Source organism: Vigna umbellata, chromosome 4 (genome assembly GCF_029865625.1).
Source record: "Vigna umbellata cultivar VRB3 chromosome 4, Vumbellata_1.0, whole genome shotgun sequence".
NCBI classification, from domain to species: domain Eukaryota; kingdom Viridiplantae; phylum Streptophyta; class Magnoliopsida; order Fabales; family Fabaceae; genus Vigna; species Vigna umbellata.
In genome coordinates, this window is record NC_142168.1 from 39952386 (window position 1) to 39967475 (window position 15090).

The 15090-nt window shown below is 29.8% G+C and overlaps 2 protein-coding genes across 2 annotated transcripts; one reads left to right on the top strand and one right to left on the bottom strand.

The window, feature by feature from the left end:
• The first annotated feature begins 476 nt into the window (after window positions 1-476).
• On the top strand, window positions 477-2783 carry LOC124847119 (protein trichome birefringence-like 19). The gene is made up of 2 exons (XM_047324516.2): window positions 477-1036; window positions 1970-2783. Exons 1-2 carry the CDS (start codon window positions 569-571, stop codon window positions 2756-2758), a joined length of 1257 nt encoding a protein of 418 aa, XP_047180472.1. The 5' UTR covers window positions 477-568; the 3' UTR covers window positions 2759-2783.
• A 6835-nt stretch (window positions 2784-9618) lies between these two features.
• LOC148200164 (uncharacterized) lies at window positions 9619-10942 on the bottom strand. Its single transcript, XM_088111971.1, has 2 exons — window positions 10014-10942; window positions 9619-9933 (listed from the first exon to the last, which is right to left on the bottom strand). The coding sequence occupies exons 1-2, from the start codon at window positions 10938-10940 to the stop codon at window positions 9619-9621; spliced, it is 1242 nt and encodes a 413-aa protein (XP_087968097.1). The 5' UTR covers window positions 10941-10942.
• Between the last annotated feature and the right edge of the window lie 4148 nt (window positions 10943-15090).

Below are 15090 nucleotides of genomic sequence, written 5' to 3' on the forward strand. Positions count from 1 at the left end.
ATCACCAACATTTGTTTTTAGATGTGGTTTTATCTATACATGATCAAGATTAGAGGTTAATAATATATTACTCCTTTTAATACCAATGTTCAAATTCACAGTCATCTAACTTTCATCTCACAGGTGAATTTATTAACTCTTTCTACTCCAATATCTTTGATATAATATCATTAGGGTTAAAGTACTATCCATGTTAGCAAATCAATTTTTATTACAATTTTATCTCTTAAGGAATTGGAGAAAAAAAATGTAAATTAATTATCCTTGACTCTAAATAATATAAGAATATTAAATTTATTTGAATATAAGAAAATGTAAGAAAAATATTAGTTTAGTAAATTGAATTTTCCACATTATTAGAAAAGGAAAAGGAATATAAACATGTGACAAGTCCACCAGAAAATTATGAGATGATAAAATATTATGGTTAATTAATGATAGGTTTAAAAAGAAGAGAATCTGAAGCAACTTGGACAAAACAAACCATGGTTTTACACAGAATATATTTGCAAAAGCTGATTCCCCTATTAGTTTCCTTTATCCCTTCCTCTTCTTTTTCTCCTTTTCCATGAAGTTCCTACATATGGAGCTTGAATGTGGGAACAGAACCAAAAAACAAACAGTATCAAACATAAGTAAAGTAGTATGCATAATGTTTCTGATATTTACTGTGACCACAGCACTGTTGAAGATCAATAAATTTAAGGTTGCAATTGGTGATTTGAAGGAGCCAGAAAGCTTGCCCTCAACATCTCTGAAGAAGTGTGACATTTTCAGTGGGGAATGGGTGCCAAATCCTGAAGCACCATACTACACAAACACAACATGTTGGGCAATTCATGAACACCAAAACTGCATGAAACATGGGAGACCAGATTCTGAGTTCATGAAGTGGAGATGGAAACCAAATGAGTGTGAACTTCCCATCTTCAACCCCTTTCAGTTCCTGGAAATTATGAGGGGAAAATCTATGGCTCTTGTTGGAGACTCCTTAGCCAGAAATCATATGCAGTCTATGATTTGCCTCCTTTCAAGGGTTAGTGTTTCTCCTACTTTTTCAAGACTCAGACTCTAAAACTCTGCTTCCATAATCATAAGCTTTGTGGTGTTTGATTCATCTTAATGTAGTATATTCTATGTCATTTATCTCTTTAAACTCCTTCTAATAGTTTTTTATGGGTGGGATAAATTTGTGAAAAAGGAAAGAATAGGAAAGATAAAAAAAAGTAAAATCGTTGAGTCGTAACAATTTTAGTATTATTATTTTGAACTGAAATGTCATAATTTCTTATTAATTTACTTTTTTATTTTTTGTTTCCATTTACGTAATTTATGGAAAAATATACTTATGTAAATAACCTCTTCAAACATACATATGTTCATTTTTGTTTATGTACTTTTAGAGTCCCCAAGTAAGAGATAGTGTTGCAGATAAGAGCTCAGAAAATATAATTTCACTACAACTTGTTAGATTAGCTTATACATAGATAGAACTCCTCTAAAATTGAAATGTTCCCTAATTGTTGGAATACTTTATGTTTTGACATAGTTAGTAACTTAAATTAACTTTAAATTGAAAAAAGAAGAAGAAGAAAAGAGTAGGATAGAGATATATTTTCATCCAAAAATCACTTTTAACTGTAGTTTTTTAATAGAAAAAGAAATTGTGTTTTTTCTACAACTTGTTGCCAAATATTTTTGCTATTGTATGTTAAAATATTCTTTATCAAGTTTAAAATAAAATAAGCAAATGTCATACTTGTACTTTATTGTTAATTTGTTAATATCATTTTGTTAGAAGATGGGTGATGGTTTTAAATTTTTATTTTTACAACTTGTATATGAACTATAATTTTAACTTAAATTCATATTTTCTTTTATTATTTTTTCCCTTCCATAAGTTCTTAATAGATTTTTTTCCCAAACATTTTAAGAGTAATCCTCTTATCTTCTTCATCATCCTTTGTAGGTGGAGTGGCCCATAGATGTTTCCAACACGAATGTGTTTTCCTTCAAGCAATGGAAGTACTCAAATTACAACTTCACCATGGCTAATTATTGGACACCCCATCTAGTTAGGGCTAAAAAAGTGGATTCAAGTAGTGCTCTCTTCAATGTTTACATTGATGAGTTTGATGAAACATGGACAACCCACGTTAAAGATTTTGACTATGTTATTATCAATGGAGGACAATGGTTTTTGGGACCCCTTGTGTTCTATGAGAAACAAAGAGTTGTTGGATGTCAACATTGTGACCTAGATAATATGACTCACTCAAACTTGTACTATGGCTATAGAAAGGTTTATAACACAACATTTAAATCCATCATTAGTTTAGAAAACTTCAAGGGTACCATATTTCTTAGAACATTTTCACCATCTCATTTTGAAAATGGATTGTGGAATAAAGGTGGAAATTGTATGAGAACTAAGCCATTTAGGAGTAATGAAACAAAGTTAGAGGGTTATGATTTAGAGTTACATAAGATTCAATTAGATGAGTTCAGAATTGCCAAGAAAGAAGGAATAAAGAAAGGGTTGAAGTTCATGTTACTTGACACCACACAAGCAATGTTATTGAGACCAGATGGTCACCCCAATAGATATGGCTATTGGCCAAATGAGAATATGACACTATATAATGATTGTGTCCATTGGTGCTTGCCTGGTCCAATAGACACATGGAGTGATTTTTTATTAGAAATGTTGAAAATGGAAAGTGTAACGTCTATAAGTAAAAATATGATTCATTCATAGATAAATTGATAATTTTGTTTAAAAATATAGCATTATTGTAACATTTCACTTTTTTTTCTTAATTGTGTGATAAATGTAATTCATATTTTTTATATTATTATTTATTTTCGAAATAATATCTTTAATGAGATTAAAAACTAATTAACATCATATTTGCTTTTAAAAGTTCACATTTTGCTTGGAATGTGTATTTTTATGTAAACTTTTTTAAATGTGTGTTTAAAAATCATTTAATCTTAGAAATTTGTGTGTGTTTAATGCAATCATTCATCATATTGGAAAATTTGAAGATGACAATACTAAACTGATTTTCATTTAATGAAATACAAGTTAACACATAAAAAAATGACATCAATATGATACTATTGAACGATTATGTGTTAGTTTTAAAATCTTTATAAATGAGAAATGGGTAAAGGAGGCAACAAGGATCAATGAGGAAGTCAAGTTTTTTCAAAATAGGTTTACAAGGAGAGAAGAAAACAATATCCTACATGATTTATAGAAGAGGAATTGAGAATGATTGTGAGAGAATGTGAAGAAAGTAAAAGTTTGATACCAAATAATTATAATTTCAATTTTATTAGAGAAATTTTGAACAAATATATCGTGATGGAAGACTTTCTTAAAAGGAGTGACATAGAAAAAAGGATGTATTTTCTCTTTTATCACTTCAACAGCTAAGTGTGATAATCCCTTGGGCTAAATGAGTATAGACATATCTCACTTATGAGTTGTTTATGCAAGAGTTTAGCCAAATTCTTATTAAATATGCTGAAAAATGTGTTATATAAAGTGATAGATGAATCATTGAGTGCATTCCTTTGAGTTAGAAAGATGTTGAATGGGGTAATTGAGGAAAATGAAATGGTAAATGAGAGAAAAAAAAGAAAAAAAAAAGAATGTAATAATTAAAGTTAGATTTTGAAAAGGCTTATCATGGTTTCATCAAGTAAAAATTCTTATATGTTTAGGAGATTTAGGATTTTGTGGTAAGTGCCTGTATGGAATCCATATCAACTTCTAGTGAATTGAAGTTTTATTAAAGAGTTATATCCATCAAAAGGAACCAGGAAAAGTGATCCTTTAGCCACTTTATTATTCCTTGTCATTATAAAAGGATTGGTTAGTTTGGCGAGCAAATGACTAGAGGGTAGGACAAAATAAAAAAGGGTGAATTGTTTCAAGTTAAAAATCGCTACCATTTTAATAGATTTTTGTTTTTAAAAATTTCTTTAATGAAACTGAAAAATTACTTTGAATAAAGGCTAACAAACAAGAGGAGTAAAGGGGAGAAAAAAATTACACAGGTAATTTTTATACTAGTTCGAATCAAAAGACCCTATATCTAGTTCTTAATCTCTCTAAAAGAGGGATTAACGTTTTCACTAAAATAAGTAATAATTTACAATAGAGAATTAAAGATTAGATTAGAAATCATCTCTCTTAACAGATAAGAGATGAAACACGTCTCCTTTTAACACACAAAAAGATGAACAACTTGATTATGCTTTGTAGGTATACTCCACTACTTAAACACACTAAAAATAACACTTTCCTCCTATAAGCATCAAGTAACACAAGTTTCCTTTTCACAAACAGAATTTCCCTTAGGCACACAACTCTAATACTCTTAGTGAAAAGTTCTTTTAAATTAGGATTAGGACATGTTAATCTTGATCATGTTTTATTATTCGGCCAAGCAAGACATGAACTAAGTATTATTTTAACTCAACCACTCGTGGCTTAAAATTGTATTATTTAGACAAGCAGTCACTCCTAACAAAGTCGAGTATTGTTTGGATAATCAATTACTCCTAGTTAAATTGAGTATTATTTAGACCATCAATTACTCCTACCTAAAACAATATTACAAAGAAAATAATCAAAAAAATCAGAATGCTAATTAAAAAAAGTTTACGTTCTTGCATGAATGAAAAGTTAAATTTACTCATTTAAATTGCTAAAGAACAATTTGATGTGTTATCACAAGACTGTGACAAGCATATTCATTTAAAATATTTTTCAACTAAGTAGCCTTTCTCTTTTAAGAACTTTTCTATTTATAAAGGTCTTGAGAAAAGTAGTCATTCTAAATCATTTCAAATCATTGTGTAATCTTGAAATGTTCTTTGTTCTTTAAGTTGTGTCTATCCTAATAAAACATTAAATGCAAACTTCTTTTTGAAGATATCTCTAATATTCAACATATTTATCAAGTCTATGTTATTTATTTTTTATTTTATTTTTTAATAAAGGTCAAAGCAACTAGACAAATGGTCTATAAAAACTATATTTTTCAAAGGAGTTGTTGACACATGACAACTTTAACACACTTTTTGAAAAATATTTGATGTTGACATTTCTTATAAAATCCTCTTAAAATAGTATAAACGTTTATAAACTTTGAGTTGTAGCATGTAATGTAGGATAAAATAGTATAAACATTTATAAACTTTGAGTTGTAGCATGTAACGTTGAAGACTACATATCTTATCATATGCTTAAGTACTAGCTCATCAAAAAAATAATACATTATTGAAGCAATTCCATCTCACAAGACTTGATACTTAAAATTAGATACACTGTTACACTTCAAACTTTGTTGTAAAACACTTAATCAACATCACTTAAACTAATGTTAGCTTTTTTGAAATGTAATCTAAGGAATTGAAAAACTTATGTACATAATTTCTAAACACTCAAATTAAAAAAATATGTTGATTATTATAAATTTGTTAATTGAATATTGTTGTTAGTTATTAACTCAAAAGATTAATAATCAAAATTCAATACCCAATTAAAAAATATGTTGATTATTATATATTTGTTTATTAAATATTGTTGTTAGTTATTAACTCAAAATTAATAATCAAAATTAATAATAAACAATTCAATACCCAAATTAAAAAATATATTAATTATTATAAATTTGATAATTGAATATTATGGTTGATTATTAACTCAAAAGATTAATAATCAAAATTCAATACTCAAATTAAAAAATATGTTCATTATTATAAATTTGTTAATTGAATATTATGGTTAATTATTAACTCAAAAGATTAGTAATCAAAATTCAATACTCAAATTAAAAAATATGTTCATTATTATAAATTTTTTAATTGAATGAATACTATTGTTAATTATTAACTCAAAAGATTAATAATCAAAATTCAATACCCAAGTAATTATTCATAATATTTAATATATATTTTATTAATTAATTAACTTTTATTATCAAATACTTACATATATTGACACCGTTCTCGTTATCTCTTTTCTTTAACCTAAATCAAGTAACAATTCTTCCATCGATTTATTTACACACACGCATGGAGAATTATAATCCCTATATAAGATATTTTTCTTAATAAGAAATGTTTTAAAGTGGTATAAAAACAAATTTGTCAAACCGGCTAAACTAGTACGGTGTAATGGTGTATTCGTGTATAAAAAAAATACTTCCATTAATAATGATAGTAATAATCCTAAAAAAAATACATTATTTTAATTATTTTATTTAAAAAATAATTTTAATTTTTTTCTCTTATAATATTTTTTATCAATAAATACATTATTAATAAATATTATTATATATTATTTTTACTATTAAAAACATTTTATTAATTTTTACTTTTTTATAAATTTAAATATCTTTTATATATGTTACATAAGTGAAATCTTATATTAATTTTTATTTTCAAATCTATTATCACCCATCGCTAAATCCCTTAAAAAAATTAACACTTAATTTACTCAAATGCTTTCGCATTTATATATTCTATCTCCTTTAAATTCATCCTCTAAATAAACACAATTTTCGTATGTCAAGCAAACGAGAATACTTTCACATGATAAGTAATGAAAAGATCATCTTCAAGTAAACACAATGTCAAGCAAACGAGAACACTTTCACATTATAGATAATAAAAAGACGCGTCTATTCCATTTGTCATAAAGTGTCAAATCACAATTTCATTTTATTCTAAACACAAAAAACGAGATAATAATTCTCAGTTTTTTAAAGAATTTTTTCTCTGTTTATTTTTTATGTTTAACTTTTTTTTCTATTATGTAAGATAATTCCAATAAATTAAGAATTTCTATTTTTTTTCTTTTTTAAATAACCTAAACAACTTCTTTCTATTGTTATTTTTCTCCAAATTTCATTTTTTCTTTTATCCTTTACCTCTCATAAAATGTCGAGTAGAGAGATTTCACCTTCAATCTTAGCAAATTTATGTAAAAGAAGAAACTGAAGCAGAGAGAGGAAGATACAGAACATTTCGTGATGCTAGGAAAGGGAATGTGAAATTAGGGTTTTTAATATTTTTAGAGTTTAATATATTTTAAATTTTTGAACATTTGTTGTTATTTGAAACTTTAATATTTCTTTCAATTTTAAAAATAAATTAATATAATTTTTTAACCTATTAAATTTTGTTAACGTTTCAAACAAATTTTTTTCTAACATTTAAATTTTTTTTACTGTTTGACATGTGTTTAACACAATATAATTAAGTTAAAAGAAACTATATCTATTATTTTTAAAACTAAATTTGAAGATCAAAATATATTAAAGTTTCGAATATTAATGAATTCTGTCAAAAAATTTAACAACTAAAAACATATTTAATTATTTTTTAATAAAGAATAAAATGGGGATATTATAATTTATAGGGTGTAGGCAGAAAAGTGGAGAACTGCAGAAAGTAGCAGTCTTAACTACGTTCATGGAATAAATGGGCTTTTATATGGGCTTGTTAGGCCCACACAATTTCTAGCTTAAACAATTTAGTCTCAAATAGCAACTCGTATGGTACTTGTTTGTAAGAATTGCTCTATATTAGAAAATGAAATTAATTTTAATTTACAAATTTTCAATTAATTCATGGAAGTAATTTAAATAGTTTGTGTACTGAATTAAAAAGTAATACATGTTTTTAAGATAAAAACTTTCAAAGACACATCATGTCACTCTACAATAAATTCTCATGAGAATTAATGTAATCTAAAATTAGTTTTTGCAGAAGTTCTCTCAAAAATGCACATTAAATGTTGTATTGTTTTCCTGGTAGTACTTAATATTTGAACTTTTAAATTAATTGTTTAAATTAAAAATATTTCTTGAAATTAATTTATGAAGTACTTAATAATGTTATGAATGAGTAAATATGTTTTTAGTCCCTAAACTATGGGCCATTTCTGGTTTTCGTCCCTCTTCCAAAGTAAGGTACACTTTAGTCCTCATCCTTTTCGAAACTTTGGTTTGAGTCCTCCAAAACTAACACCGTCAAAAATATGCTGATGTGTCTAACGTCTCTGTCCACGTGTTCAACGTCTCTTTCCACGTGTTTAAACAGCTAAAATGCAAAGTTAATCCAGCGTTGGTGAAGTTTGGTTTATTAGTTTCATTGCAAAGTGTTGTGTGAAGGATTCGAGCAAAGACAAAGTGGAAAGAAGGTTGAAGCTTGGATATCACCTTCTTGGGCGTTGGTGGAGTTGGGCACGTAAGTTCACATTTGTCTTTGTTTTGGTTTAAAATGATGGATGGATTTGGGGATGTAGGGTTTTGTTGAAGGGTACTGGTTTCGAACTTGAGTTTCTTTGTTAATCACTTTTGAAGGGAAATGAAAGGTGACAGAGGAGGTTGCACACCAAGGAGCATAGGTTCTGGAATGTCCCAAAGTTGTGGATCATCTCACTTAGCTTCAAAAAACTGTGGTTGTGGGGAAAGATTGTTGTTGTTGAAGGTAACTACATTGAAGAACAAAGGGAGACAATTTTATAGATGTAGAAATTGGGCAGTAAGTGAGAATAAAAGCTTTATTTATTGTGTTGAATATTGCATTGCTGATTTATAATTTTCATTTGTAGAGTAATTCAAGCTGTAACTTCTTTGAATGGGTTGATGAAGGAGATTTCGAAATGGAAGGAAGCTTACAAAGGAAGAGTGAAGAAGTTGAAGTGTGTATTGAAAATGTTGTGTTGGAGCTAAGGAAGAAGAAGGACAAGTTGAAGAAGAAATTAGAGGAAGAGAGAAAAAATTTCAAAATGATGTTGGTGTTTTTTGTATTGTCATGGGCATTAACTGCCATGTTTTGTATTCTGTTTGTGTTGAAGGTTAATTGTAATTAGATAGGTTGTGATGTGGATGTACAAGGAAGTTTTAAATTCAATAAACTGTGGAAGTTCAGTTCAATTGTGCCTTGATGGTTGTGTTATGTGCATTTGTGTTATATACTTTGGAAATATTAACAGGTGTGTTTAAAATCACCAAATTCTGCAAGTTATCAGAAAAAGTGTTTAAAATTTGGGGGTTTAAATGTCAATTTTGCAGAAACGAGTTTGGAATGTTAATGTGATGATTTTAGCAACTTTGTTTGACCAAATTTGACATGTACTAATTGCCACCAGAGGCTAAAAGCTTCGAGATGAAAATATCAGTGTATGAGTTGGTCTTTAGCACCAAAAGTGGTGGATTAGAATGGGAAATTTGTAGAGGGACTAAAAGCAGAAACTAGCACGAAATTGTTGGTTGTTCCAGCAGCCAACAGAGGGACTCAAAGCATAAACTTGTACCAAATTGTATAAAATACCAGAAACTGCAAATATTTAAACCAGTTTAGCAGGAACATAATGAAGCACACTTTAGCAAACAGCAGATTAAAGAATTACAACATAAGTAAAAGCAAAGCAATGTGGTCCATATTGATTAATAAAGAAGATGTTCAAATAGTGGTCCCAGCATAGTTTAAAGGGTTACAGACAGTACAAGACAAAAAAGTGGTCCACTACAGCCACTACTTTAATTACAACTTCCTTGACAGCCTACAGCCACTACAATTTGTCTGAAATTACATCTTTGAATTACAACTTCCTTGAGACCCTACAATTTGTGCAGCCAATCTTGTGGATGTTCTTCTTGCCCCTTCACGCATAGTTGCAGATCCTCCACCTTGTGATGCTGATGCAGCCCCAGCCCCTGCAACTGTGGCTAATCTCCTTCCAGCTTGTGGTGCAGATGCAGATGCCCCCCTTCCAGCAATTGATGCAGCCCTTCCAGCTTGTGATGCAGATGCAGATGCCCCCCTTCCAGCTTCTGATGCAGATGCAGATCCAGCCCTTGTTGATGCAGATCCAGGTGTTGATGTAGAAGCCCCCCTTTTGTCCTACGAAAGGAGTAAGATAGTTAAATAACAAATAGTTGTAAATAAATGAACTTGTAAATAACATTACCAAGAAGATTTACCTTCCTTTTCTGGCTCTTTTTACATGTCCTTACATTGTGTCCATATGCATTGCAAGTGCTACATCTTATAGCAGTATTGGTCTTTGACAATTTTCCATGGCTCACATATTCATCAACTTCTCTTCTTCTTAATTTTTTTGGCCTCCCAGGAGGTCTTTTGTAAATGGGAGGTAGTAGTTGTGGAGAGTCAGATGTAGGCCAAAGTTGTTGTCCATTGATAGGACTTATAATTGGTGCATAACAAGTTCTATAGGCATCTTTCTTATAGTAAGGATGAACATAATGTTCTGGGTTTTCTGATTTGTAATGAATGGCAGCAACTGCATGTCTACATGGTATTCCTACCAAATCCCACAAGTAACAAGTACATGTGTGATTACTTAAATCAACAACAAATTTGTCCATGGTAAAGCCATGAGTTACTTCAAACTGTGAACCCCCTGCCCATACCGGAAGCCAATTGCCACTCTTTTCAACCTCCATATCCAGCCTTTTCCTCGGTTTAGGCATAACATCACCAGGATATGAGTCAATTTTTTCTCTAAGACTTGCAAACCTACTCATTATGTATGATCTAATCCATTCCATCATTGAAATTATTGGTTTGTCCCTTGCCATTAAAATAGTACTATTAAATGATTCTGACAAGTTATTGATCAGCACATCACACCTAGGATAAGCACTAAAAGCATGCTTACACCAACTTTTAGTTGGTATACCCATCAACCAATTAAAGGCATCAACATTGACATTTTTTAACTCACCCATTTTTTTCTCCCATTCCTTATAGAATGTTGCCTTGGCAGCCCCCATCATAAGGTCTCTAATCAGCAAGCCTCCCCCAAATTTTTTCTTGTAATTGTTGTATAAATGGCGTAAACACAGCCTGTGTTCCACTCCATTCAAGATATCATCAAAAACTGACATTAATCCCTGCAACCATAATACACTAATAAGTATAACATAATCAAAATAAATTTGTAACTACACTAAAAATTTTAATGTACCTTTTGCTGATCCGAAATAAAGATCCACCTTTGACAATCTATTCCTCCAATATCATCAAGCAGCTGTCTCAAAAACCACATCCATGTGTCTTTGCATTCTGTTTCTACCACAGCAAAAGCTAGTGGGAAATACTGGTCATTAGGGTCTCTTCCTACTGCAACTAACAACTGACCTCCATAATTTGTCTTCAAGTGACAACCATCTACACCAATAAATGGTCTGCAACTACCTAAAAACCCCTGCTTACAGCCCTCCAAACACATGTAAAATGACCCAAACCTTGGTTGCAAGGTGGGTTCGGGTTGATTGACCTTAATCTTGAAGGTCCCAGCCTTGACTCTTAATAACTCAGCCACATAGTCATACAAACGAGCATATTGTCGTTCTCCATCACCCACTAAACAATCCATTGCAATTCTCTTAGCTCTTCCAGCCTTCCAATGAGTTATTCCAATACTATATGACTTTTGTATTTCATCTATGATTTGTTTCACTGTCATGCTTGCAACATTGACAAATCTGGAAACCAAAACCTGTGCAATCCATTCTACATTTGCACTTTTGCCACCAAAACCCCTTCCACACTTGTGCTGAACTAGAGTTTTGAGTCTAAAGGTTTCCCTGCTTCCTACCTTGCTAGCCATAATAACAAAACCACACCCCTTCTTACAAACTGCCCTTACCCTCTTCAAATCATTCTTCACAAACCTTACTTCTTTTCCATTCAAAACGCTATGCTCCTGTAAAGCACTCTTAAAATCCTTCAAACACTTAAACTCCATACCCAATCTAAATTTGAATCCTTTATTCATATCTTCTGCTTTATACGTTGGAAAGTGGCTTCTATTGTCCCTCACATACTCATCACTATCTACATTTGAGGACAACTCTTCTGTATCATAATCTTCATTTATCTCATGTTCTCCAACATCTTCGTTAATGACAAATGTCCCCTCACTCTCTCCAAATCTTCTCCTAACACTTTTATTTTTGTTTTTCATTCTCTTCCACCTATCCAAAACTGGATTAATATTTCTTCTCTCTTCTTCAACATACACATTGTCCATCCCAAACCAATCATCACCATTTGCCATTCTCTCCTCTTCACTTTCATCAACATTTTCCATCCCTTCGTCTTCACTCCTCAACAACATTCTCTCCTCTTCACTGTCATCAACATTCCCCTCTTCCTCCTGCTCTTCATCCCCCTCAACATTCCCCTCTTCCTCTTCTTCTTCATCTTGCTCTTTATCCCCCTCAACAATCCCCTCTTCCTCTTGCTCTTCCTCTTGCTCTTCCACTTGCTCTTCCACCATTTCTCCCTCAACATTCCCCTCTTCCTCTTCGTCATCTACTACCAGGTCTTGTACTTCAACATTTCCCTCCACCCCACCAATATCTTCTTCATCCATAACAACCTCTTCCTCCATCTGCTGTACTCTTACTTCCTCTGCCTCCTCACCAAATGTAAGAAAACTAATTTCCTCTGCCTGACTGGGTTGGCCATGTTGAACATAGATTTCAACTTCCTCCTTATTTGCCTCTGCATACTTAGCCAACAAAATGGCTTCTCTGTCATCTGTCAGTGGTCTGAGGTTGTTCATTTCCTTTTGTTTGGAACCCTTCCACCAAAGTTTGAACTCTCCACAGTACTTGAATTCTCTAACAAATCCCACTGCTTCAAAGTATGACCACATGTCGGGATCGATTCCCCTAATAACATGTATCTCTCCTCCCACGTATTGTAGACCCTTGTTCTTCATGAACTTCCCCATATGATACAAACACACATCAAAAACCATTTTTCCTACAAGGTCAAATGAAAACTTCCCACATTAGACTCACAATGCACAGCGGAATGCCCATTACACACACAATTGCTTTTTTTGTTCAACGAATCACAGAGAAAACAAGTTCAACTTAAACTAAAAAATTACCTTGCTGAACGAACCACCTCAACGAACGACAAAGAAATCCCTTTCTTTCACCAAGCAAACTCAATGAACCACGAAGATGCACGCGCAAATGAACCACGAACCAAACCCAAACAAAGAACAGCAACACCAACACCAATTGCAACTGATTTTGAGTACCAATTTCGTTCCAAAGTAAAGAGGAATCACTTCCATCCCCAGCTGACTTAACACGTCAGCAAAAAACCAATTACACGTGGACAGAGACGTTAGACACATCAGCATATTTTTGACGGTGTTAGTTTTGGAGGACTCAAACCAAAGTTTCGAAAAGGATGAGGACTAAAGTGTACCTTACTTTGGAAGAGGGACGAAAACCAGAAATGGCCCATAGTTTAGGGACTAAAAACATATTTAACCCTTTCTCTAAATTGATTATCTTTTAGTGGACTCTTGTTTCTCAACATGATTTCTTCGTTTAGGTTTAGAGAAACTATATAGGATAATTCTCCAAATTAACTAATACATAAATTAATTTTAACTTGTAAAAGAGCTCATTTATTTTTTATAATCTTCAAAAACTATTTATAAAAAAAATAGCCTTGTTAAAAAGCTTATTTGAAGATATTCTTATCATATTTATAAGCTTCCTTAAATGAACTTCTCCGAAACTCTTTCAAGAAAAGTAAAATTAAAATTATTTGCTTCATAAAATTAAATTGCATGCCAACTAACTATAAAGCTTACTTAAACTAATTTTAACATAAACTAATTTTGTTTTACTTTACAGTTTTAAGACTGTTTAAAAAACAGTGTTTACTACTACCACAAAAGTTTTCTTCCTGAAGAACAAATATATTCAGATTTTATTGAATCGCTCCTATAAGAAGATTTCATATTGAATGATATGAATATTCTTTATATTTTAGAATTCAGATTAAATAAATAGTTTTAAATTTTAAAATCCAAACTATATTTTTGAATTAAATATATTTTTAGTAACTGAATTTAATTATAAAATTAAAATTTATTTCTATTTTAAATTTAGTGTAATTTAATTTTAAAATTTTAAAAATAAATAAATATATTCAATTGAATATAATTATATGAATTTTTTTTAACACATTTAACATCATTTTAGTATTTGGTGTTTAAATTGTTATTTTATTTTAAATATTAGTTTAAAATATGGTTTAACGTAAGAAAAATAATGATAAATAATTTACTGAAAATAATGTTTTACATAATTTTTATAAAGTACAGAATGAAATAAATAAGTTTAGGACGAAACATAACTTTTAAAAGTTTGAGGACAATATGTAACCTTATTCTAGTTTTAGAATTTCTTGAAAAAAAATAGAAACATTTTAAAAGAAATTAATGCCAGAAAATTATATTTTTCTTGTTATATTATAAGATCTATTATTTATATTTTATTAAAGAATATTAAAACCATAAATTTACTATTTTGTGTGAATAATTTTTCGAATGCTAAAGTTTGACCACAGTGTACATTTGATTCTTTTTTGTTTTCTAAAATTAAATAACTTTTAATGCTCATTACTAATTTATTTAATGGTTAACATAAGTATTAATGCATATGTTGTTATAACATATATATTAAAACTTATTATTAAATTGTGTTATTAACATCTTACGCAAATAAATAATTGACATTATTATAACTTATAAACATATAACATATTTTATTAGCAGTTGGAAGACATGCATAAGTAATGAATCAAAATCGTTTAGCTTCAAAAGTATAGAAGCTATAAATATTTAATAGTTTATAACGTTTAAAATTTGAAATGAAGTATATAATTTAATTTTTTTTTCTTTTATTTTCTAAAAACTTCTTTTAAAAATAAAATTATAACAAAATTTCAATTTTTAAAACAAACAAAAACATAATTCAAAATCTGATTATATAAGTTTCTAAAATCTCTTCAAAATTATTTATACATCTCTAAATTTATTAATTTTTTGTCTTCATAATTATTATGCTACTCCCACTACTATAACTTAATAATAATAAAGTTACTAATAATATTTTTTTTCATTAAAATATTAAGTATGAACCATAACAATTTTCTTAAAATATCAATTTTAATATAGACCAGTTCAAAAATTTTAAAAAATTATTTAACCATTAT

What these genes read in the sequence shown, in the direction of transcription:
- LOC124847119 (XM_047324516.2), top strand. Translation starts at nt 569, where the DNA reads ATGAAGTTCCTACATATGGAGCTTGAATGTGGGAACAGAACCAAAAAA. An exon ending in TGATTTGCCTCCTTTCAAGG is followed by an intron (nt 1,037 to 1,969) that starts GTTAGTGTTTCT and finishes CATCCTTTGTAG; the next exon opens with GTGGAGTGGCCCATAGATGT.
- LOC148200164 (XM_088111971.1), bottom strand. Translation starts at nt 10,940, where the DNA reads ATGTCAGTTTTTGATGATATCTTGAATGGAGTGGAACACAGGCTGTGT. An exon ending in AAAAGAGCCAGAAAAGGAAG is followed by an intron (nt 9,934 to 10,013) that starts GTAAATCTTCTT and finishes CTCCTTTCGTAG; the next exon opens with GACAAAAGGGGGGCTTCTAC.